This window comes from Mixophyes fleayi, chromosome 9 (assembly GCF_038048845.1).
Source record: "Mixophyes fleayi isolate aMixFle1 chromosome 9, aMixFle1.hap1, whole genome shotgun sequence".
Classification (NCBI taxonomy): Eukaryota; Metazoa; Chordata; class Amphibia; order Anura; family Limnodynastidae; genus Mixophyes; species Mixophyes fleayi.
In genome coordinates this window covers 51,215,224-51,238,991 of record NC_134410.1, presented here as the reverse complement: position 1 = coordinate 51,238,991, position 23,768 = coordinate 51,215,224, and the positions used below count along the sequence as shown (strand labels likewise).

General features: G+C 39.7%; 1 protein-coding gene across 1 annotated transcript in view; it reads left to right on the top strand.

Moving 5' to 3' along the window:
• The window catches only part of COL4A5 (collagen type IV alpha 5 chain), a 144,317-nt gene that overhangs the window by 91,990 nt on the left and 28,559 nt on the right, over positions 1-23,768 (top strand). Inside the window, exons 31-41 of the mRNA XM_075184344.1 lie at positions 7,158-7,325; positions 8,338-8,427; positions 8,962-9,108; positions 13,698-13,796; positions 14,496-14,585; positions 16,019-16,158; positions 17,267-17,393; positions 17,876-17,956; positions 19,554-19,652; positions 19,729-19,779; positions 20,140-20,325. Coding sequence (XP_075040445.1) covers positions 7,158-7,325; positions 8,338-8,427; positions 8,962-9,108; positions 13,698-13,796; positions 14,496-14,585; positions 16,019-16,158; positions 17,267-17,393; positions 17,876-17,956; positions 19,554-19,652; positions 19,729-19,779; positions 20,140-20,325 — 1,278 coding nt within the window. The remainder of the gene's footprint in view (positions 1-7,157; positions 7,326-8,337; positions 8,428-8,961; positions 9,109-13,697; positions 13,797-14,495; positions 14,586-16,018; positions 16,159-17,266; positions 17,394-17,875; positions 17,957-19,553; positions 19,653-19,728; positions 19,780-20,139; positions 20,326-23,768) is intronic.

Here is a 23,768-nt window from a genome sequence, read left to right as displayed (position 1 = left end):
AATAATTTTTAATGTCATCCTTTAATTATCAGGGAGAGACCACAAGATGCATTGTGTTTTATGTAGCACATTAATCCTTACATCATTTATGTATTTATAAAAATACTACTAAATTCTGTTCTTGTTCATATAGCAAAACAGAAACTCACGGAGAATAGATAATATAGTAAATAGCAGTACAGAAACATATAGCAGAACAGAAGCTTAAACCTTAAATCACATAGCAAAACAGAACCTTTATTGCATGTAGCAGAACAGAACCATTTAACAGAACAGAAGGTTATAGCATATTGCAGAACAAAACCTTTATTGCATATAGCAGAATTGAACTATATAACAGAACAGAACGTTATAGCATATTGCAGAACAGGATCTTATTGCATATAGCAGAATGGAACCAAATAATAGAACAGAAAGTTATAGCATATTGCAGAACTGAACCTTTATTGCATATAACAGAATAGAACGTTATAGAATATTGCAGAACTGAACCATTATTGCATATAGTAGAATAAAACAAATATTGCAGATAACAGAACAGAACGTTATAGCATATTGCAGAACAGGATCTTAATACTGTAACAAAGGAAGGCATTTAGCTGGCAATATGCAGAGAAAGCATGGAAGTAGAGTAAAACATTTGTGCAGTAATGCACCTAGATTGATGACTTATGTGTAACAAACAATAGTTTAAGTTTGGTTAACTTACATGATAGAGAAATCCTTCCTCTCAGCAAACAGACAGGGTGTGTCTGTTTAGTGCAAACAGAGTCAGTGATGGGGCGTTTCCTTTTAAAGAGAAGGTGGGTGTGTCACCTGTCCATCAAGCTAAGGCTGGGGGAGGAGTATCAGGTATAAAAGCTTGTTTGTATCATTTGTGCACTGAGACCAACGCTGGGTAAGCTGGCTGGTCCTGAGAGAGAGCTGGTCTATGTATAGCTAGCGTTTAGGGTCTCCATAATTGCTGTGAAAATATACGGTGTCAAAAACATTTACCATCCTGACAATAAAGCTACATAAAAAGAAATAAGTGGTTCGCGTGTGCTTCTGCAGTAGCGGGCTCTTGCCACAAGTGGTGTCAGGAGTGGGATGCTCCGGGAAGCAAGTTTCCGCTTCCCAACCCACGCAGACGTCAACATGGAGGAAGTACTGAGAACCCTCGTGAATGTGGCCGCTGCGCAGCAAGAACAGCAAGCTCAGATGCTACGAGTCGCCGAGGCACAGGTGGAAAACACAAGGCTCTTAAAAGAAGAGTTAAGCCAAGTGAGGCATGACAGAAATGAAATACCTGGTCCTGTTCTCCAGAAAATGTCACCAGCTGATGACGTAGAAGCATATCTGGTGTCCTTTGAGAGACTTGCAAAAAGGACAAAATGGCCTCCTAAAGATTGGGCTGACAGACTGGTGCCATATCTGACTGGGGAAGCTCAGCGAGCTTATATGGATCTAGATGAAGGACATGTGCCAGTTGCTAGGGGTTACGGCGCTTCACACCTCTGTATACCATCCACAAACAGATGGCTTGGTGGAACGCTTTAACCGCACATTAAAGCACAGGCTCAGGAACGACAGAGAAAAAGTTATGATAAAAGTGCTGTTGTTCAATCTTTCAAGCCTGGGGACAAGGTCCTAGTCCTGGTTCCCACCCAGGAAAGCAAACTTTTCGCCCATTGGCAGGGTCCATATGAAGTTCTAGATGCTGTCGGTCCTGTCAATTACAGAGTCCGCCAGTTAGGTAGGAGAAGGGAGGAGCAAATATATCATGTTAACCTCCTTAAACCTTGGCGTGATGAGGAAACCCCTCCTCAGGTAGTGAGTACTGCCATTGAAAAGTCTGAAGTGCCCATAGAGCCAGCTTTGTCCATTCAGCAGAGACAACAGACAGAAGAAATTATTCGCCGGAACAGGGATGTCTTCTCTTCCATTCCACTACCTTAATCGAACACGACATTGTCACTGCGCCAGGAGTCATTGTAAAGCAGAAGCCGTATCGTATTCCAGAAGCCAGACGGGTGGACGTGAGAAAGGAGGTCGAGAAGATGCTCCAGTTAGATGTGATTGAAGAGTCCACTAGTGAGTGGAATAGTCCCATTGTGCTTGTCCCGAAACCCAATGGGACAATTAGGTTCTGCAATGACTTTAGGCGCCTAAACAGTATGTCGCAGTTTGATGCCTATCCGATGCCATGTGTGGATGAACTAGTGGAAAATCTTGCTAGTAGCAATTATTTAACAACCATTGATCTAACAAATGGTTATTGGCAAGTTCCCCTGACTTCCACGGCCAAGCCAAAGGGCTAGATTTACTAAGCTGCGGGTTTGAAAAAGTGGGGATGTTGCCTATAGCAACCAATCAGATTCTAGCTATCATTTTGTAGAAGGTACTAAATAAATGAAAGCTAGAATCTGATTGGTTGCCATAGGCAACATCCCCACTTTTTCAAACCCGCAGCTTAGTAAATCTTGCCCAAAGACTGCATTTTCCACCCCTGATGGTCTCTATCAATATAAAGTCTTACCCTTTGGGTTGCATGGGGCACCTGCCACCTTCTAAAGGGCCATGAATAAATTGCTACGACCTCACACAGCTTATGCAGCCGCTTACTTGGACGATATAGTGATTTATACCCCAGACTGGGGATCACATTTAGCCAAAGTTGAGGCGGTCTTAGCTTCATTAAGGTCAGCAGGGTTAACAGCTAACCCAGAGAAATGTGCCATAGCCATGAGAGAAGCCAAATATTTGGGGTACGTTGTTGGTCGAGGGCATGTAAAACCCCAGCTAGACAAAGTGGAGGCAGTCAAAAATTGGGCAAGACCAGAAAAAAAGTCGCAGTTAAGAACCTTTTTAGGCTTAGTAGATTACTACAGGCGGTTTGTAAGCCACTTCGCCACTAGAGCTGCTCCACTTACGGACATGTTAAAAAAAAGTTGTCTAGATAGATTAACCTGGTCGGATTCTGCAGAAACCGCCTGGTCTGATCTTCGGTTAGCTCTTTGTTCCTCCCCAGTTCTACAAGCACCAGATTTTACCCGGAGGTTCTTCCTCCAAACTGATGCTTCTGGTGTTGGCTTAGGTGCAGTCTTGTCACAGGAGAAGAATGGAGTAGAAAATCCTGTCCTGTACTTAAGTCGGAAGTTGCTTCCATGGGAACAAAAATATGCCACTGTGGAGAAAGAATGTCTCGCCATAAAATGGGCTACAGAAGCTCTGCGCTATTATCTCCTAGGCAGAGAGTTCACCTTAATAACAGATCATGCACCATTGCGATGGATGCAGAACAACCGGGAGGTAAATGCCAAGGTAACCCGTTGGTTCTTGGCACTAGAAACTTTCAAATTCTCAGTAGAACATAGACCTGGGATTCTACACAAAAATGCAGATGCGTTGTCATGAAAATACGCGCTCATCGCGAAGTCCGCGAGGAGCGCATATTTTCGTGACAACGGATCTGCATTTTTTTGTAGAATCCCAGGTCTATGTTCTACTGAGGAGTATGAAAGAACAATTCTACCAGTCACACTCAAAGACAAAACTGTTATGGTGGAGGCTGCCATAGCACCTAAACTCCCATATTCACTCATTTTGGGGCGAGACTTCCCACTGTTTAATGATGTCCTCAGTGAGCGGATCCGGCCGGCAGGCCAGCAATTGATGCAACGGTCGGAAGCCCGGTCTTAAAGGAAGCGCCTAAGAATCCACAACATCTGGGCATCGATTTTTGGGAACCGCCAAACCAGAATGCCATCCTGGGAGTCACAGCAGGACTTCCACAAAAGCATCCACCTGCGGGGAAACATGGACAGTCCAAACTAGCATTGGTCGGTGATGTCGCAGATGAGCCCACCTCGCCTGTCAGTGAGGATACGGACTGGTCCGCAATACCAATTTTGTTTCCTCTGCAGGACTTTGCTCGAGACCAACTTAATGATGCCACTTTGGAACATGCCTTCAAAAGTGTGGCTGAGGTAAATGGGGTAGCGAAAGCCGCCCAGCCTGCAGAAGGTATACCATATTTTATTGTTAAAAATAATTTCCTGTATAGAGTTGCTAATGTGCAGGGGGAAAAAGTAGAGCAATTAATGGTTCCTCAGGTCCATGTAACCCTAGTGTTAAAAGCAGCACACACACATGTCTGTGGGGGACACCTAGGGAAGGATAAAACACGGGAACGAGTTCTGCTTAGGTTTTACTGGCCCGGGGTACACATGGCAGTGAAAAAGTATTGCCTGTCCTGTCCCATTTGTCAGAGAACCTGTCCCAAACCCATGTACAGGGCACCTCTCATTCCAATACCAATAGTACAAGTTCTCTTTGAATGGATAGCTATGGACCTTGTGGGGCCACTGGAAAAAATCCGCACGTGGGCACCAATATATACTAGTGGTGCTTGACTATGCAACCAGGTATCCAGAGGCAATTCCCCTACGAAACATAAAGTCCAGCACCATAGCAAGAGAACTTGTATTGATGTTTACACGTTTGGGAATACCCAAAGAAATTCTCACAGATCAGGGTACTCCATTCATGTCTAAACTGATGAAGGACCAGCCAGCTTACCCAGCGTTGGTCTCAGTGCACAAATGATACAAACAAGCTTTTATACCTGATACTCCTCCCCCAGCCTTAGCTTGATGGACAGGTGACACACCCACCTTCTCTTTAAAAGGAAACGCCCCATCACTGGCTCTGTTTGCAGTAAACAGACACACCCTGTATGTTTGCTGAGAGGAAGGATTTCTCTATCATGTAAGTTAACCAAACTTAAACTATTGTTTGTTACACATAAGTCATCAATCTAGGTGCATTACTGCACAAATGTTTTACTCTACTTTCATGCTTTCTCTGCATATTGCCAGCTAAATGCCTCCCTTTGTTACAATACATATAGCAGAAAAGAAGCATACTGCATATATCAGAACAGAACTGTATTGCAAATAGCAGAACAGAATCTTATTGTATATGGCAGAACAGAACATTACAGCATAAAACAGAATAGAACCTTATAACATAAAGCAGAAAAGAACCAACAACTGGACAATATTCTGTATTTCACTATAGACACCTCTAAATATCAAAGATACAGTTAGGTATATAGAATAACATTACATCAGTAGTTATGAAATGAAGGAATATGTATATATATATATATATATATATATATATATATATATATATATATATATATATACAGGCATTAAAATTTGCATTATTGTACAAATGGTGCTTTATTTGTTTTAAATTTTCCTATTCTTTAATTAACTTAGTCTTTTTTCTAACTTGTGTGTGCTTGATTTTTTTTATCTTAACCTAACATCTTCCTGACTACATTATTTGCAACTCATTTCTGCTTGATGCCTCCTGATGATCCTAAACCTGATGATTTGTGACCCAAGGTCCACCAGGTACTGTGGTTGCTTCTCTAGTCTAATTTTATTTTGAATCTTTTCAACTATTTCCCAATAACACATTTACTAGAAGTGAGTTTACATTGAATAATACCTCTGAGTTTATCTACACTGCCGTGTGAATAAGTAGTAGTAAAGATTTTGCCAATTTCATTCATGTCCCCTCTTTATGCCAATCACTGCCAAGGATGGTATCAGTAATGCTCTTGGTACAGCAGGATATACAAGCAAAACTTTGGGGTGCACTGGTTATGTCAGGCTAAAAGCAAGCTAAAAGGAAAAGCAGCATCTATCACCAGTGGCAACATTCACTTATCTAGTTTCCCGGTTTAATAAAGACGAACTGCACTTGGCTTCAACAGTGGAGTCTGCCTCGTGGACATTCCTCTGGGTTCCTGCATCCTATCCAGGACACTGCAATGACACTTGTCCTTAGTTTATTTACAATTACAATGAGGTTTATATATGACTCATATAATAATTTACGTAACATGACCTATGGAAAAACAAAAGGGACATTTTTACTCATGTCTCTAAAATTATCAAACTCCAAATCACCCAGATTAGTGCAACACATTTTATCTCAGATCCAGAGCCAGAGTGATGCTTTGTTCTTTCTAACCTGTAAACCATAGCATTTACAACTTTACTGCAGGGTTGTACTCAGAGCCTGTCTTAACTCATGGGCACGCTTGGCACCAATGTGTGATCTTTGGGTGAAGCTCTTTTTAGATCAATCTTTTACATATCTAATTCTCTGACTTCTAAACTTAGAGGGAACATACTACTCCATGAAGTGCTAACACTTGGCAACTTTCTAAATTTCTTTGGTAAAACCAACATCAACTGTCTAACATTAAAGGGAGTATCGACTTTTGGACACACCCTCTCTTCTTTGACCAACCCCCACCCCCCCTCCCCTCACTGTTACTTGGAGCCATACTGCACTGTGAGCTGTTCTCTCCGAAAGAGGTGAATATTGTACTTTGATACAGAGTTATGGGAGTGGGCGGGGAATCTATCTGCGCTGCAAGCCCAGACCATTATACAGGTCCCGATGGGCATTTGCTTCAGGAGAAATCCCCCCTCATGTGGTTCAATCAAAGGAAAGGTGAAAAAAGGAGGGTTGTTGAAAACTGTACTTTCCCTGTTAGGAATGGCAGTTAACCATATTTTGTTTGCTATGTGTTAATATTAGATTGTACCAATGAAATTTAAATGGTAAATCTTTTAAATCAACAAGTAATTTCCTGGCCTTACATTTCAACATAAAATCAATCATGTAAGGGGGACAAATGACTTAAGAATCATGTTGCATATATTTAGAGTTGATGCTGTTCTTGTATTTGAATGTACAAGTATTGGGTTTTGGCAAAACAAGCCTTTGTTATATTGCAGCAAGCTGAGAATGTGAGCAGGTCATGGAGGTAATCAGATGTTTCAGAACGTAACACACCATCATTCCCACCCAAACCAAATGTATACATTAGACAATGTATTTTAGTCTGTGACAATTTTGTAAGAATATTGTTATAGTCCTTTCTTATATCTTTACATGTGCTGTAGGGAGCTGCAATATTGGGAAATATCAGGAAATATCCCACTTTATTGTTGTTCATGCTCATCTGGAAATACTGTCCTAAAAGAGCAATGCTTTTGTAATAAAGGATCAATACAGTATTTACATATTGCTGTTGTGCATTTACCTGTATTTGTGTTCTCTAACTAGCATATGCCATTGCAATCTAGGATTAACAGGTATACCCGGTGACAAAGGGGATCCTGGTCTTCCAGGATTTGAAATGCCTGGGGCACCAGGAGATCGTGGTAGTCCTGGATTTCCTGGAGAACGTGGATTTCCGGGTCCTCCGGGATCACCCGGGTTCCAAGGCCGTGATGGAGGGCCAGGCTTTAAAGGTAAGCTTACTGCATACATATTAGTGAATAACGTGTCTTCTACAAAGACACAAAATACAGTATATGTATCTTAAAGTTTTGCATTTGTGGTTTGGTTTTACGTTGTCTTGTTTTGTTGTATTCAGTGCTGCGCCTGTACATTATAATGCATTTAACAATGTGTTTTGATTTACATTAGTGCAAGATGAACGGCTCATTCACAATTGCATTTTCATGCTTCCTTACCAACACATAAAATAGACGTGCAGTTTTTAGAGTCGACATAAGAAATCTTGAGCTTCCATAGGATCCCTGTCTGATTACTGCTCATTACAGAGACCATTCTGATACAAACCTAATTCAAATCTGTTATCTAGTATAAAAGGCAGAGTTCATTCTGGTGGTTAATATAGACATCTGATATTTAGTATTTAAAGCAAACCCCCAAAATTATTGACATTATTATTTATTTAACATTTTCTCATGTTGATGTATATTATGTTCAGCCAAAGACTCATGTTTATAATGTTGAATTAGAGGGGTTTTCCCAGTTGCTGCTTCAAGTGAATCAATATATTTTACAACTGCCATTGCTTAAGTGAAGCAACCTTAAACTCAGACATTGGAGACCCATTTAAACATGATTGGTTTCCTTCTCCTGTAGAGATAGTTTAATTTTTTTTGTAATTTATATTTAAAATAAGCATATTTTTTAGCAGTCTTGATGACTCTTAAATTCTGTACCGTATCTTGATAATGATAAGCATTATAGAACCAACAAAGAACAAGCAAACCAAAATGAACATAAAATATTCATGATGTTTTCAGAGAACATTTTATGTATACAGGGTTATAATAGGAAAACCGTACAGGACATTCTTTTAAAAAAATACACTATAGCTATAATTAAATTAAAAGTACACAATACATTGGTTCACCACTGGGATAGTACACTTTTTTCTGTGTTATTCAATGTATGTTGCACTCATTACAATGGTTTTCATAATTTATATTATTATTATTATTCTTTTAGGTGGAAAAGGTGAAATGGGAGTAATGGGACCCCCTGGACCAGTTGGACCACCTGGTAATCCTGGAAGCCCTGGTTTCCCTGGTCCAAAAGGTAATGCGCTCATACTACACATTAATAGCATTATGTATAACTATATAAGTACACTTTTAGTGATAAGATCGCAGTGAAAGCCTAGGAAAAACTTGTACATATTCTCACATTCTTTGTTCTCAATTGCTCCTAACGCTGCTTAGCCAGAAGGGGTGGGGCCTTTACAAAGCTACTCTGCATATGTTTTCATTGGTGATAATGGCTCCTGCTAAGGTTTATTGTGGCAGGTGGAGCTTAAAGAGTTGGGGGCTCTTCCAGAGGGAATATGATTACTGCTGAAACCTGCAAATCAACTTTTCTAACATGTGGTCACATGCTTTCACACAACGGTAATGTGTGAGGGTCACTCTTTAGCCCCCTGAAATATAACATTATTCCCATCAATGTTCTTATAGCTACAAGAAGGTGGACAAAGCTGGATAAGTCTAATCTAAGTGGTTTATGTATAAAAATAGGTCATCCAAGTGACTGTCTATCAGCAGATCAGCACATGATTTATTATAGTCTGCTATTTATTACTGTTGTATATTGTAGGTCTTGATGGATTTCCTGGACAACCTGGTATAAATGGTAACCCTGGAACTAAAGGTGACAAAGGAGAACGCGGTCTTGTGGGCCCACCAGGAGGTGGCATTGGAGGTCTAGGAAGTAAAGGAAACAAAGGAGAGCCCGGACAAGATGGTAACTATGGGTGGAGGATGGTAACATCACCCTGCTAGTAATATCGTTATTTCAGAGACCAATGACTCTGAGAAATTGTCTTGTGGGATAATTATTAAACAGTTTGTCTAGTGTTTACCAATGCTCATTTATGCATACAAACAATGTTTACAGCTAAAAACACAATAGCCTCATGTGTGTTACACCAAAATACACTCTTACACAAGCACAATGCCACCACAGCATCTACCACACAAGCACAATGCCACCATAACATTTACCTTACAAGCACAATGCCACAATAACATTTACCTCACAAGCACAATGCCACAATAACATTTACCTCACAAGCACAATGCCACCATAACATTTACCTTACAAGCACAATGGCACAATAACATTTACCTCACAAGCACAATGCCACAATAACATTTACCTCACAAGCACAATGCCACAATAACATTTACCTCACAAGCACAATGCCACAATAACATTTACCTCACAAGCACAATGCCACCATAACATCTACTTCACAAGCACAATGCCACAATAACATCTACCTCACAAGCACAATGCCACCATAACATTTACCTTACAAGCACAATGCCACAATAACATTTACCTCACAAGCACAATGCCACAATAACATTTACCTCACAAGCACAATGCCACCATAACATTTACCTTACAAGCACAATGGCACAATAACATTTACCTCACAAGCACAATGCCACAATAACATTTACCTCACAAGCACAATGCCACCATAACATCTACTTCACAAGCACAATGCCACAATAACATTTACCTCACAAGCACAATGCCACAATAACATCTACCTCACAAGTACAATGCCACAATAACATCTACCTCACAAGCACAATGCCACAATAACATCTACTTCACAAGCACAATGCCACAATAACATCTACCTCACAAGCACAATGCCACATAACATTTACCTCACAAGCACAATGCCACCATAACATTTACCTCACAAGCACAATGCCACAATAACATTTACCTCACAAGCACCATGCCACCATAACATTTACCTCACAAGCACAATGCCACAATAACATCTACCTCACAAGCACCATGCCACAATAACATTTACCTCACAAGCACAATGCCACCATAACATTTACCTCACAAGCACAATGCCACATAACATTTACCTCACAAGCACAATGCCACCATAACATTTACCTCACAAGCACAATGCCACAATAACATCTACCTCACAAGCACAATGCCACCATAACATTTACCTCACAAGCACAATGCCACAATAACATCTACCTCACAAGCACAATGCCACAATAACATCTACCTCACAAGCACAATGCCACCATAACATCTACTTCACAAGCACAATGCCACAATAACATCTACCTCACAAGCACAATGCCACAATAACATCTACCTCACAAGCACAATGCCACAATAACATCTACTTCACAAGCACAATGCCACAATAACATCTACCTCACAAGCACAATGCCACAATAACATTTACCTCACAAGCACAATGCCACCATAACATTTACCTCACAAGCACAATGCCACAATAACATTTACCTCACAAGCACAATGCCACAATAACATTTACCTCACAAGCACAATGCCACAATAACATTTACCTCACAAGCACAATGCCACAATAACATCTAGCTCACAAGCACAATGCCACAATAACATCTACATCACAAGTACAGAGCCACCATAACATTTACCTTACAAGCACAATTCCACAATAACATCTACCTCACAAGCACAATGCCACCATAGCATCTACCTCACAAGCACAATGCCACCATAACATCTATCTCACAAGCACAATGCCACCATAACATTTACCTTACAAGCACAATGCCACAATAACATTTACCTCACAAGCACAATGCCACAATAACATTTACCTCACAAGCACAATGCCACCATAACATTTACCTTACAAGCACAATGGCACAATAACATTTACCTCACAAGCACAATGCCACAATAACATTTACCTCACAAGCACAATGCCACAATAACATTTACCTCACAAGCACAATGCCACAATAACATTTACCTCACAAGCACAATGCCACCATAACATCTACTTCACAAGCACAATGCCACAATAACATCTACCTCACAAGCACAATGCCACCATAACATTTACCTTACAAGCACAATGCCACAATAACATTTACCTCACAAGCACAATGCCACAATAACATTTACCTCACAAGCACAATGCCACCATAACATTTACCTTACAAGCACAATGGCACAATAACATTTACCTCACAAGCACAATGCCACAATAACATTTACCTCACAAGCACAATGCCACCATAACATCTACTTCACAAGCACAATGCCACAATAACATTTACCTCACAAGCACAATGCCACAATAACATCTACCTCACAAGTACAATGCCACAATAACATCTACCTCACAAGCACAATGCCACAATAACATCTACTTCACAAGCACAATGCCACAATAACATCTACCTCACAAGCACAATGCCACATAACATTTACCTCACAAGCACAATGCCACCATAACATTTACCTCACAAGCACAATGCCACAATAACATTTACCTCACAAGCACCATGCCACCATAACATTTACCTCACAAGCACAATGCCACAATAACATCTACCTCACAAGCACCATGCCACAATAACATTTACCTCACAAGCACAATGCCACCATAACATTTACCTCACAAGCACAATGCCACATAACATTTACCTCACAAGCACAATGCCACCATAACATTTACCTCACAAGCACAATGCCACAATAACATCTACCTCACAAGCACAATGCCACCATAACATTTACCTCACAAGCACAATGCCACAATAACATCTACCTCACAAGCACAATGCCACAATAACATCTACCTCACAAGCACAATGCCACCATAACATCTACTTCACAAGCACAATGCCACAATAACATCTACCTCACAAGCACAATGCCACAATAACATCTACCTCACAAGCACAATGCCACAATAACATCTACTTCACAAGCACAATGCCACAATAACATCTACCTCACAAGCACAATGCCACAATAACATTTACCTCACAAGCACAATGCCACCATAACATTTACCTCACAAGCACAATGCCACAATAACATTTACCTCACAAGCACAATGCCACAATAACATTTACCTCACAAGCACAATGCCACAATAACATTTACCTCACAAGCACAATGCCACAATAACATCTAGCTCACAAGCACAATGCCACAATAACATCTACATCACAAGTACAGAGCCACCATAACATTTACCTTACAAGCACAATTCCACAATAACATCTACCTCACAAGCACAATGCCACCATAGCATCTACCTCACAAGCACAATGCCACCATAACATCTATCTCACAAGCACAATGCCACCATAACATTTACCTCACAAGCACAATGCCACCATAACATTTACCTTTAAATGCACAATGCCACAATAACATCTACCTCACAAGCACAATGCCACCATAACATCTACTTCACAAGCACAATGCCACCATAACATCTACCTCACAAGCACAATGCCACCATAACATCTACTTCACAAGCACAATGCCACCATAACATCTACCTCACAAGCACAATGCCACAATAACATCTACCTCACAAGCACAATGCCACCATAACATCTACCTCACAAGCACAATGTCACCATAGCATCTGCCTCACTAGCACAATGCCACCATAACATCTACCTCACAAGCACAATGCCACCATAGCATCTGCCTCACAAGCACAATGCCACCATAACATCTACCTCACAAGCACAATGCCACCATAGCATCTACCTCACAAGCACAATGCCACCATAGCATCTGCCTCACAAGCACAATGCCACCATAACATCTACCTTACAAGCACAATGACACCATAACATCTACCTCACAAGCACAATGACACCATAACATCTATCTCACAAGCACAATGACACCATAACATCTACCTCACAAGCACAATGACACCATAACATCTACCTCACAAGCACAATGACACCATAACATCTATCTCACAAGCACAATGACACCATAACATCTACCTCACGAGCACCATGCCACCATAACATCTACCTCACGAGCACAATGACACTATAACATCTACCTCACAAGCACAATGACACCATAATATCTACCTCACAAACATACAGCCTTGGGCTCAACTTTGATCCTTTCTTTTGACCTTCAGATGTCTAAGCCCCATTGTTATCACCAGAATACACCCCTTCATCCCACAGAATATTGAATGAATGACAAATCCCCCATCTCTCTCTCTCCGCTTGTGTGAGGTATTCCACACATTTAGGTGTGCTTTGCCTTCACTGACACTTAAACATACCAACCATGGTGATTCATGTGACACAGATTGACAGAACATTTTCTTTAATAAAAATCAGTAGAATAAGGCATGTAGAAAAAGTGCTTTTTGTCTTTAGCAGAATACAGCAATAACTAATGCAGAAAAAGTTATTTCTAAAGCAGTACCTGTAAAGGTGTGAGATAATTATGATGTTTATTAGTATTCTATATAATATCATAAATGCATTATTTTATCTTTTAAGGTTCACCTGGGTTAAATGGAGAGAAAGGCTACAGTGGTATGCCTGGTTCTCCAGGATCACAAGGCCAAAATGGGCTTCCAGGATCTCCAGGACTACCAGGTGAGGAGATAGTATAGATTTAATTTGTGTAATACTGTTATGAGATAAGGACTATAATATGCACCCATCACCTGCATCACATTTTTTACTTTGAACCAGTATTGGTAAGAATGCAGCCTATCTGTCCACTAGGAATAGTATCATCCACGAGCCACAAATCGCTTCACTGACCACTGGTTTCTAATGAAGGGATAGGCTACATTATCATGAATAGTAGTTCAGCTGATAAATTGTCTCACTTCCGTGTAGGTGACAGATACACTTTAAGATTACTACTTCAAACACTTGTGTTGTTTAGGTGTATTGCTCCTCCTGCTGGTGCATCCATTTGCAGTGGAAACCATGTTTTAAAAGCCCAAGCTAACAGGAAGTGATGTCTGACAGTACTTCCTGTGGAGAGGTGCTGTACCAAAACTAATTTCTTTTTATATGTGCAGTAAAATAGTTATCTTCTATAAGAACATAAGAACATAAAAACAATGTGTTTTTATTAAAAGCAAATATAGTCAGCTTTTGTTATACTGCACATATAATTCTGGTAATTGAATACAGCTAGGAAATGTCATGCGGGAAATAGAGGTAGACGATATATATATAACAAATAAAACATTATTGTTGTTTTTGCCATTGTTGCATAATTTTGTGCAACATATCGTGTATTTATGTTATTTAAGTAGACCCAAACTCTTATATCTCCAGGGCTTAAAGGAGATGCTGGCTATCCTGGGCAGTCTGGTTTACCTGGTTCCGCTGGACAAAAAGGGAATATGGGAGAGATGGGACTTCCTGGTACGTCTAATGCTATATCGTGTATTGTAATCTTGGGTTGTCTTCAGATTGAATTGAAACAGAAAGACCTTGCTCTTTTGGTGGTGAAATGGGAAACTACTGTTTTTTTGCAAGACAAAGACGGGTTAAGGATCAAGATAATAAATATAACTGAAAATACGAGGATCAATGGGAGAAAATTTGCAGTGGTCTTTCTTAGTATTCCTTAAATAATGAGCACTTCTGGAACATAGCGTAGCTGGATACTTTTGGATATTAAGAGATGTGTTTCTAGGTGAGATGTCTTATGTCTACAACACAGTAAGAAAATATTACAATGTAGCCTGTTAAATAGGAAATGTAGTAAGATGAAGGTGGCTGGCTCATGCAGCAGGATATGATGGGATGCAAGTGTGGAGAGCAGTATACAGGACGTCATGAGAGAAAGTATGTTTCTGTTACCTCTGTCCAAATAGACGATTGTCAACTGATGTTAGATTCAGCCATGTATGAAATGGTGAATGTACCATGTGAGGAAGAGGACGGTGGGTTTCATTTCCTCACAGTTATACTTATAAAACAAAATCATTAGCTTAGTTTGTGCCGATGATACCGTTTTTCTTTCGGCAGCAGATTTAATGTCCGCTGCCAGTAATTACTAATACAATCTGATATTAAAGTCTCAAGCACGACTTTACAGAATGAGTGTGCAAATCAGCTTTGTTTCAGATAATTGATTGAGTGCTACCGTGTTACTACTATTTAGGAGACATTGATTGACTCATGCTATGTTACTACTATTTAGGAGACATTGATTGACTCATGCTATGTTACTACTATTTAGGAGACATTGATTGACTCATGCTATGTTACTACTATTTAGGAGACATTGATTGACTCATGCTATGTTACTACTATTTAGGAGACATTGATTGACTCATGCTATGTTACTACTATTTAGGAGACATTGATTGACTCATGCTATGTTACTACTATTTAGGAGACATTGATTGACTCATGCGATGTTACTACTATTTAGGAGACATTGATTGACTCATGCTATGTTACTACTATTTAGGAGAAATACTGTTCTTACTGTTTCATACTGTGATGGTCATAGTCCAAGATAATTTACTTGATACCTGAAGTGATACTACCCATTTTTGGTGAATGTATCTACATCTGTGCATTAAAATTGGAAAAACTCTATAGTTGTAAGGATATTGAATTGACCAGTATAAAGTCATACTATTACAGTAATAATAATAATACTTGCTGTACCAGGGATTGCTCTATAAGGTATCTGTGTAATGGAATAAATATGGTATACTGGAAAGACCATGGGATATTATAGTGAATAGTGAATTTATTCCCAATTGTTGTCAGTGAATGCTTGTAAATCGGTCTTAATTACTAATAGGGAAATACTATTTTACCTAATCCTGTCCTCATAGGACCATCTGGTGAAAATGGGTCACCTGGACAATCGGGGCGTCCTGGATCACCAGGATCTCCAGGATTTAGTGGGTCAAAGGGTGAAAAGGGTGATCCAGGACTTTCAGGCATTGGACAACCTGGCTTTCCCGGACAAAAGGTACAAGTTTAGTCAGTATTCTTTAGATGTCCATTTGAAATACTGTTTTGCTAATCATAATTGGAATAAAGTTAAATAGCTTTTTGATTAATAAAAATCTATGGCAAGATGTTTACATCAGGTCTGCCATGATAATTCTTTAAAGGATACATGGCAAATATGCTTCCTTACTCCCTCTTTTATGTGATATGTGTCTGTGTCTATCAGAATAGGCCTTTACCCCCCTAAACACGTAAATCAATTAGTATACTAGATGGTTGACTCTGTGGAAGATTGCTCTGGGAATATATCCGACCACATTTACGAAGCACACGGGATATGCAGCACAAAATGCCGTGGTTGTCACTGGTGCATGTATATGTCCTGTCCAGCGTATAGGAAGCCTACTCTCCGCTCTTGGTTGACGCTTCAAAATCAAGTACTATTGTTTAGTGGAAATGGCTGGGTGCCCTTCTACACAGCAAGCACTGCCCCGAAAAACTCTGCCCGGCCATCTTACTTTCTTGTTCTGAAAAATAAAATCTTGTTTTTGCACTGCTCCACAAAACTGTTCACCTGTGCCATACTTTGCAAGAGACATCCTCGCATCACCCAACTCTTCCCATCACAATTTGCAGCCTGCTGCTCTGCGAACCCTTGTGCTTTGGTGCAACTGCACAAATAAAGGCACAAAGCACCACCAAACAGGATGCTTCTTCTGCACATCAGTCTTCTTGCTTTGTAAATGAGGCTGCTGTCTTCATTTACTGCATGTGTGGAGAATAGAGCAGTGAGTTGGCACATGGAGGTGTAGTAGTAAATAAAGGTCATCATAAACCACTGGGGATTTACAGATTATACACAGTATTTCAACCAGACTTTTCATACATAGGGCTTTCATGTGTCCTGATTTTCTCAATGCAGCCCCTATATTTTCCACAGGAAATCTGTCATTTAGAATTAAAATTTCCCAGAATCTACATTCTTGATGTACAGTATGTGTGTGTATATATATATATGTATATATTTATTTCTGTAAGTGAAAGTATTATTAATATGCTATATGTTGAGTACTACGTGCAACCACTGAGTTTGTTCATATTGTAACTATCTGTTTTGGATCTTTTAGGGTGATTTTGGGCCAGCAGGTTTTCCAGGCAACCCAGGCAGTAAAGGGGATGCAGGAAGCCCTGGGTTGCCCGGATTACCTGGCGTTTCAGGAGCTAAAGGAGATGCAGGTGTTCCAGGATTTTCAGGTATGGTAGCGCTTGTACATTATCATCACCTTCTCACAACCACATAGAGTCAGCTATACAGTATGTTCATAAAATACATTAAAAAAAAAAAGTTATTCTTGTCTGTCCTGGTACCTCTCATGCAGGGTCAAACTTGTATGAATACTATTGTACCCTCGTATTAACTTGCAATGAACGTCACTCTATTCATCATATAGAGGTAAAATAAGAAACAGAACAAAAGACACATCTTGGAATTATTTATTATGAAAAAGAATGCATATTATATTTAGAGCACCACAATAGAAATCCAACGGGGACCTAGTGATCTTATGACATAATGTCACCCCAAATGTCTTCCTTTTATTTAAGGTCATCTTTCTATTGTCTTGTGTTGGCATATTCCCAACATTATCAGCCAAACTACATCATATTGGAGTTTGTAGTCTATGCCCAATAAATGTTACCCTCTGACATCACTGAGATCTGTACTTTTTTTTTAGGTGCTTCAGGGCTTCCTGGATCTAAAGGACTTGATGGGCCTCCAGGGAACCCTGGTGGTCCAGGCTCTCCAGGATCAAGGGGTAAGAAAGAGCTGTAAAGATGTGACAAGTTATTGGTGCAAATTATCCATTCATGTTACGTTCTAGTACAGTTTGAGGGTTTTTTTAGTAGAAAAGTAGCAATATGTGAGCTTAGCTTATTTTCACCAAACTGAAAGAAAGAAATGAGTTTTGTGTGGAGAACATCTCTTTGTAGATCTTTGTTGGACTCTTATGGGAGTAGGTGCTTGAGAGGAATTATAACATGAAAGACTGAGGCATCTGCCCACTTGGTAAACAAGCAGAAATTGACCCTTGATTCCAGCTAGTAGGTGAAAGAGTATCCTAGTCATGTATGGGATGTTCACTCCAGCAAGCAAACATAATGTAGAGTGTAAGACTAGGCCAGAAATGTCCACCTCTGCAACTGTCTGCGCGTGGTTACTGTCTGTTACAATCTGCCAGGTATTTATCAGCTTCTTGTATAATCTGTCATCCAAACACATACTAGTAGGTTCATTGGCTGCTATAAATTGACCCTAGTCTTTCTCTCTGTCTGTCTGTGTCTATGTATTTTAGAGAATTTAGACTGAAAGCTCCTATGGGGCAGGGACTGATGTGAGTGGGTTTTTTGTACAGTGCTACAGAATTAGTGGCGCTGTATAAATAAATAAATAAATGATGATGATGTTGATTGTTATCTCTTTAGTTCCACTCTTTTCCCTTTACTAACAGAATAAAGTTTCAGCATTCAGCAAAGTCTACTGTATTATACATAACTGCTTTAGTTAATACATGCAAAATAAAAACACTGGTGCTATGTGCACAGGGAAGTCTTTGTATTCCGTCGCACCACATTGTCCTATAAAGATAATTGACCTGTGTGGAAAGCCAGTGTTGAAGTGCACACAGATGTCATATGAGGAGCAGGGACTGGGGAAAGTAGAATCCTGCAGTATGCCTATTACTTATTCCACAGAGGCTAGTTCTCTATCCAGAATGAATGGAGAAAGGGGAACAGCATTTATTTCTTATAGGAGACTCAGGGGTAAATGTATCAAGCTTCGAGTTTCCAGCGGGTTTGAAAAATGGACACGTTGCCTATAGCAACCAATCAGATTCTAGCTATCTTTTTGTAGAATGTACTAAATAAATGATAACTAAAATCTGATTGGTTGCTATAGACAACATCTCCACTTTTCCAATGCATCAGAAACTCACAGCTTGATAAATTTACCCCTTAGTGTACAAATCTGGTGCCAATTGACAGCAACATTAAAATGGTAAATGTAGTAATCCTTTGGCAAATACATAATAATGCAAGCAATAACAATTTGGATAAAGAGTTGCCTTGGAATAAACCGAATAAACCATGTGTTGCTCGTTTTGTTTCTCTGGTGCAGTAACCAGATCAATACTTTTGTCCATCTAGATACCATTTATTACATTTATTAGTTGTATCATTAGTATTGTGTTCCTTTCTGTGGGTTCGTTTGTATATACACATATTTGTACTTTTTCTTCTTATTGTCTGTTTACCATATTGCATAGTAAGTGTGGTAAGGACTTACCTGGGTAATATAATCTGGGCTGGCATACATAAGGATTCTCTAACCCAAATTTATTTTATGTTTTGCAGGAGATGCAGGTCGCCCTGGGCCGCCAGGACCTCCAGGCGAAAAAGGTCAACCAGGCCAAGATGGTATCCCTGGGCCTGCTGGTCTTAAAGGAGAACCAGGTCAGTGGTCATCAGGCGGGATCACAATATATTTATATGCCTTGAGCTTTTATAAATGTGCATATTTGTGTTTCAGGATCACCAGGATTCGGGTCACCAGGTCTGCCGGGAAATCCTGGGAGTCCAGGTAAGGTTTCCGATTCATTCCGTTACCTTGTTATAATCAATGATACTGTGCAGCCTGATAATTAGTAGGCTTTGTTTTCCCAGTGGGTGGTTTTAATATTGTGTTTGTGTAGCAGTCATATCTGAAATTAATTTAGTTATAAAAGCCAGATACACTCTCCATAATAGCATCAATATATTGCTGAGTACAAGACAAGTGTGAAGGGAAGAGTCATTCCTTTGTATAGGTAATTTGAAGCTCGTATGTACTACTGCTGATACACAAGTACATCTCAGTCTGCTGCATTAAATAAATAATTTATTATTATTATTATTATTACCATTTATTTATATAGCGCCACTAATTATGCACTATTTTCAGGTGCAAAGGGTGAGCCAGGATTTTCTGGACCTCCCGGATCTCCTGGATTTCCTGGCCTGAAAGGAGACAGTGGTTATCCTGGACGTTCAGGCAGCCCAGGACCTCCAGGACAACCAGGTCTCCCTGGACAAGCAACACAAGGTCCTAAAGGGAATTCGGGACCAGTGGGACCTCCTGGACGACTAGGTAAGAACATTTGTTATCAGCTGAATGTTTATAATACTCTTGCTGCCAGCTTTTACCTATCAGGCTATAATTATACATACCCAAAATCTAGTGGTCTCAGCAATGTCTCTATACAATTCTCATATGTATCGATTTTCTCTCATTACCCAACAAGTAGTGAAACCAAAAACACTAAAAAATATACTGTGTATCAACCACACAGTGAAATATCATTTAAAAAGTCAATGTTGTATTGCATTATTTTATTCTCTTATACCATGATGACTGTGTTGGCCTAAGTTCGATTGCTTATTTGACAACAAATGACCAAATTGTCACATAAATGACAAGAGACCACTGATGACGTTTTCGAATTATATGGCTGTCCTGAATTGGCACCATCCATTATAAGTAAGTAAGATAGGATCTTTACATCCTGCTCTGAAAGGGTAATAGCTGCCAGCAAAAGACAGGGCACTTGTCTTTAGCATGATATCACTGAAATGAGCTAGTGAGCACAAAAATAGCCTTGGCACAGCCTGTGGCAACTGAGTTTGTTTATGGTCACCCAGTCAGTGAACATAGTGAGCACGTGTGTCAACAAAAATCATTGTCTTCTCCACCATGAAATCATATCCAGGGGGGCACTGAAGCATGAACAAATTTGGACCCCTGTCTGTATGAGTCTCATTCCTTCACTCCATTGACTCCATCCCATTGCACTAGATGGCGGAATCCAGTGAACATCAGTCTCTCACCTCATGTTCCGTTTATTTGCGCAGCGTCTGCATATGTTTGTGATCCACTTTATACAAGGAGAATATGACTGATTATTTTTTAGCACTATGTATAGTAAACTACCATAATCACCATGCAAAATAAAGTGAATGGTGTTATATGAATCTGGTAAAAAGCCTGATCCTCCTGATAGTCCAGGGTTTAGTCATCTATCTGGTGAACAAAATACTTGATGGTCCTATTCACCTACTTGAAAATTCTAAACTGCTAATACTTAGCAATTCCTGTGATTTATACTGTAACATATTTGCTGACTGGGAGCTATCTTGAGGACAATGTATTGTTCCAAAAATTGAATAGCAAACATTTAAACCAGTGGTCAGGGAACAGGGGTAAATTAGCCCAAATGGGGTAAAAAGGAAATTCCTGTGGGTAATGCTGGCGATTCACATGCTGTCAGTTGGATTGTAGACCCCTTTAAATGTGAAATTGCTGTTGTACCAGAAGAGCCTCAAGGGTTGGCAGAGGCACTTCTTGAGCTTCGATGCAATAATGAAGCACGTATTGCATTTGAAAACAAAGTAGATCTGTCATATTTTTGGATGTCAACAGCTGCAAAGGCATTCAAAATTGCACATGAGATGGCAGTCAAAAAGTTGCTGCCTTTTGCAACAACCTACCTTTGCAAACAAGGATTTTCCACTCTAACGAACATAAAAACAAAGCAGAGAAATCGATTGAACGCTGAAGACTTTATCCATATTGCTCTGACATCAAAATGCCTGAATATTGATGCTCTCGTATCAAAAATAAAGCAACATCATTTCTCTAAAACCTGAAGTTTTCAAGTTGAAGCTTTCAAAGAAATTTTGAATAGATTCAATAAAATTTTGAATTCCAATAATTAATAATATATGATTTCCTTCCTTTCAAATCAAGGGGGTAACGTCAGCGTATCTAAATATATTTTGGGGTAAAAGGTAAAAAAGTTCCCTGACCCCTGATTTAAAAGCATAAAGTGCAACTGCTAATGGGAGCATTTGTATATTCAAGCCAGTCAGTAATATGTAAGAAGATGCGTTCTTTGGTATAATATAACATGTAAAAAAAAAAATGTTCATCTTTTTGTTCCAGTAGAATTGTTTTTGCTTTCTAAGTATCACTTTTTGTCACATAGTATAAACAGTGATCCGAAAAAGTAATCTCCGTTTGAGCATTTGTACGCCTGTATAATAATTGTGGTCATTCATGATTTGTGCTTTTTTTATTGTATAGCCAGCTAATTATTAGCACTGTCCCGTACATAATAACTAGCGCCCATGTTAAATGAGAAAAATCTAGCACATCCCTGCTCAGCCATGCTCTCCTTGTAAGCCTTGTATTTTTTGCATGTATTGTGGGAAAGAACTGTTTTGTCTTGTTTACTTGTGCATGTGCTAATGTGGATAAAGCACACTATTATCAGTGTTTCCCAAACGTCAGCAATCCCTCCCTTTGTCCCACAGGCCTGTAGGACACATTGTTAAAATGTTGCATGTGCGACACTTTGGTGTCAAGTCCGAGATCAATTAGAAAAACTCCCCCCCCCCCCCATCCTACAGAGAGATTCTGTTCCATTTACAAGAAATGACAATTCAGGGAAAAGGTTAGGATTGGATAAGCTCTTGCAGTCCAGTAGTTGCTATACTACACCCTATTATATGATACAGAGAAAACCAAAATCAGCAACATATGCAGTGCTGGTTTATGTGTTCTGTGCCACTATGTAGCCCTGTTACACACTGCAGTACTGCAAGCCTCCTGCCTTTACATTGTACACCATACAGCTCTGCATAAAGCACTGATAATAGTTTGTTTCCACTGGTGCATCTGGGTCTTGCTGAAAGAAAGCTGATATGTCACCAGAACGTTGAATTTTCTAACAATGTTGATATTTCCCCCTCTTACATCTAATGATCAATATGGAAATGGATATTTGAATTGTGATCTCACTTCCAGGCCCTCAAGGTCAGCCCTTAAATCCTAGATGATTGCATGTAAATTTATAGTGTAAAAGGTTGTTTTCAGCTTTAGTGGTATATGGTATGCCAAGTTATTGACTGAATTTTTATATGTACACCCCTTACACTGCTGGCTAAACCAGTTTCCAAGCAACAATAATTAATTTATAATAATCTTTAAATGGTCTTTTAAGCATTTTTGTAAATTGGGGCTGGTCAACCTTGTATGACCTCCCCTATTACCCTCCAAGATTTGCCCCTGGAGGCAGTCATGTGACTGAACTGTGTCAATGCAGTACGTGCTGTTCTGTTGTATCATCAGGCATTCAGCAGCAGTAAGCCTAGGCTAGACTTTGACAGAGCAATGCAGCCCTGCTTGCAGAACTAACTGTTTTTTAATCATGCCATCTACTTCTATCAACTGACAGGGAAAGAACTGTGTGTTCCTTTTGGAATTATAGGTCATCCTGGAACTTTCAGATTTGCACAGAGAAATGAATATCATTCCATGGCCATTCCCTCTTCAGAGTTGTCTGGGCTCCGTAATTGCTGTAATTAGGTTGTGCAAATAACCTAGTTAATGAAATTATAAGGCACAGTTTCACCTCGTAAAGCACAGTACGTGATTTACTCAGCACAACTGTGAGAAGCAGCTTCCTCTGCAAGCCGTGGAATAAGATGTCCATACAGGCTGTGACAGGCCGAAGCTGGCTGGGAATGAGATGT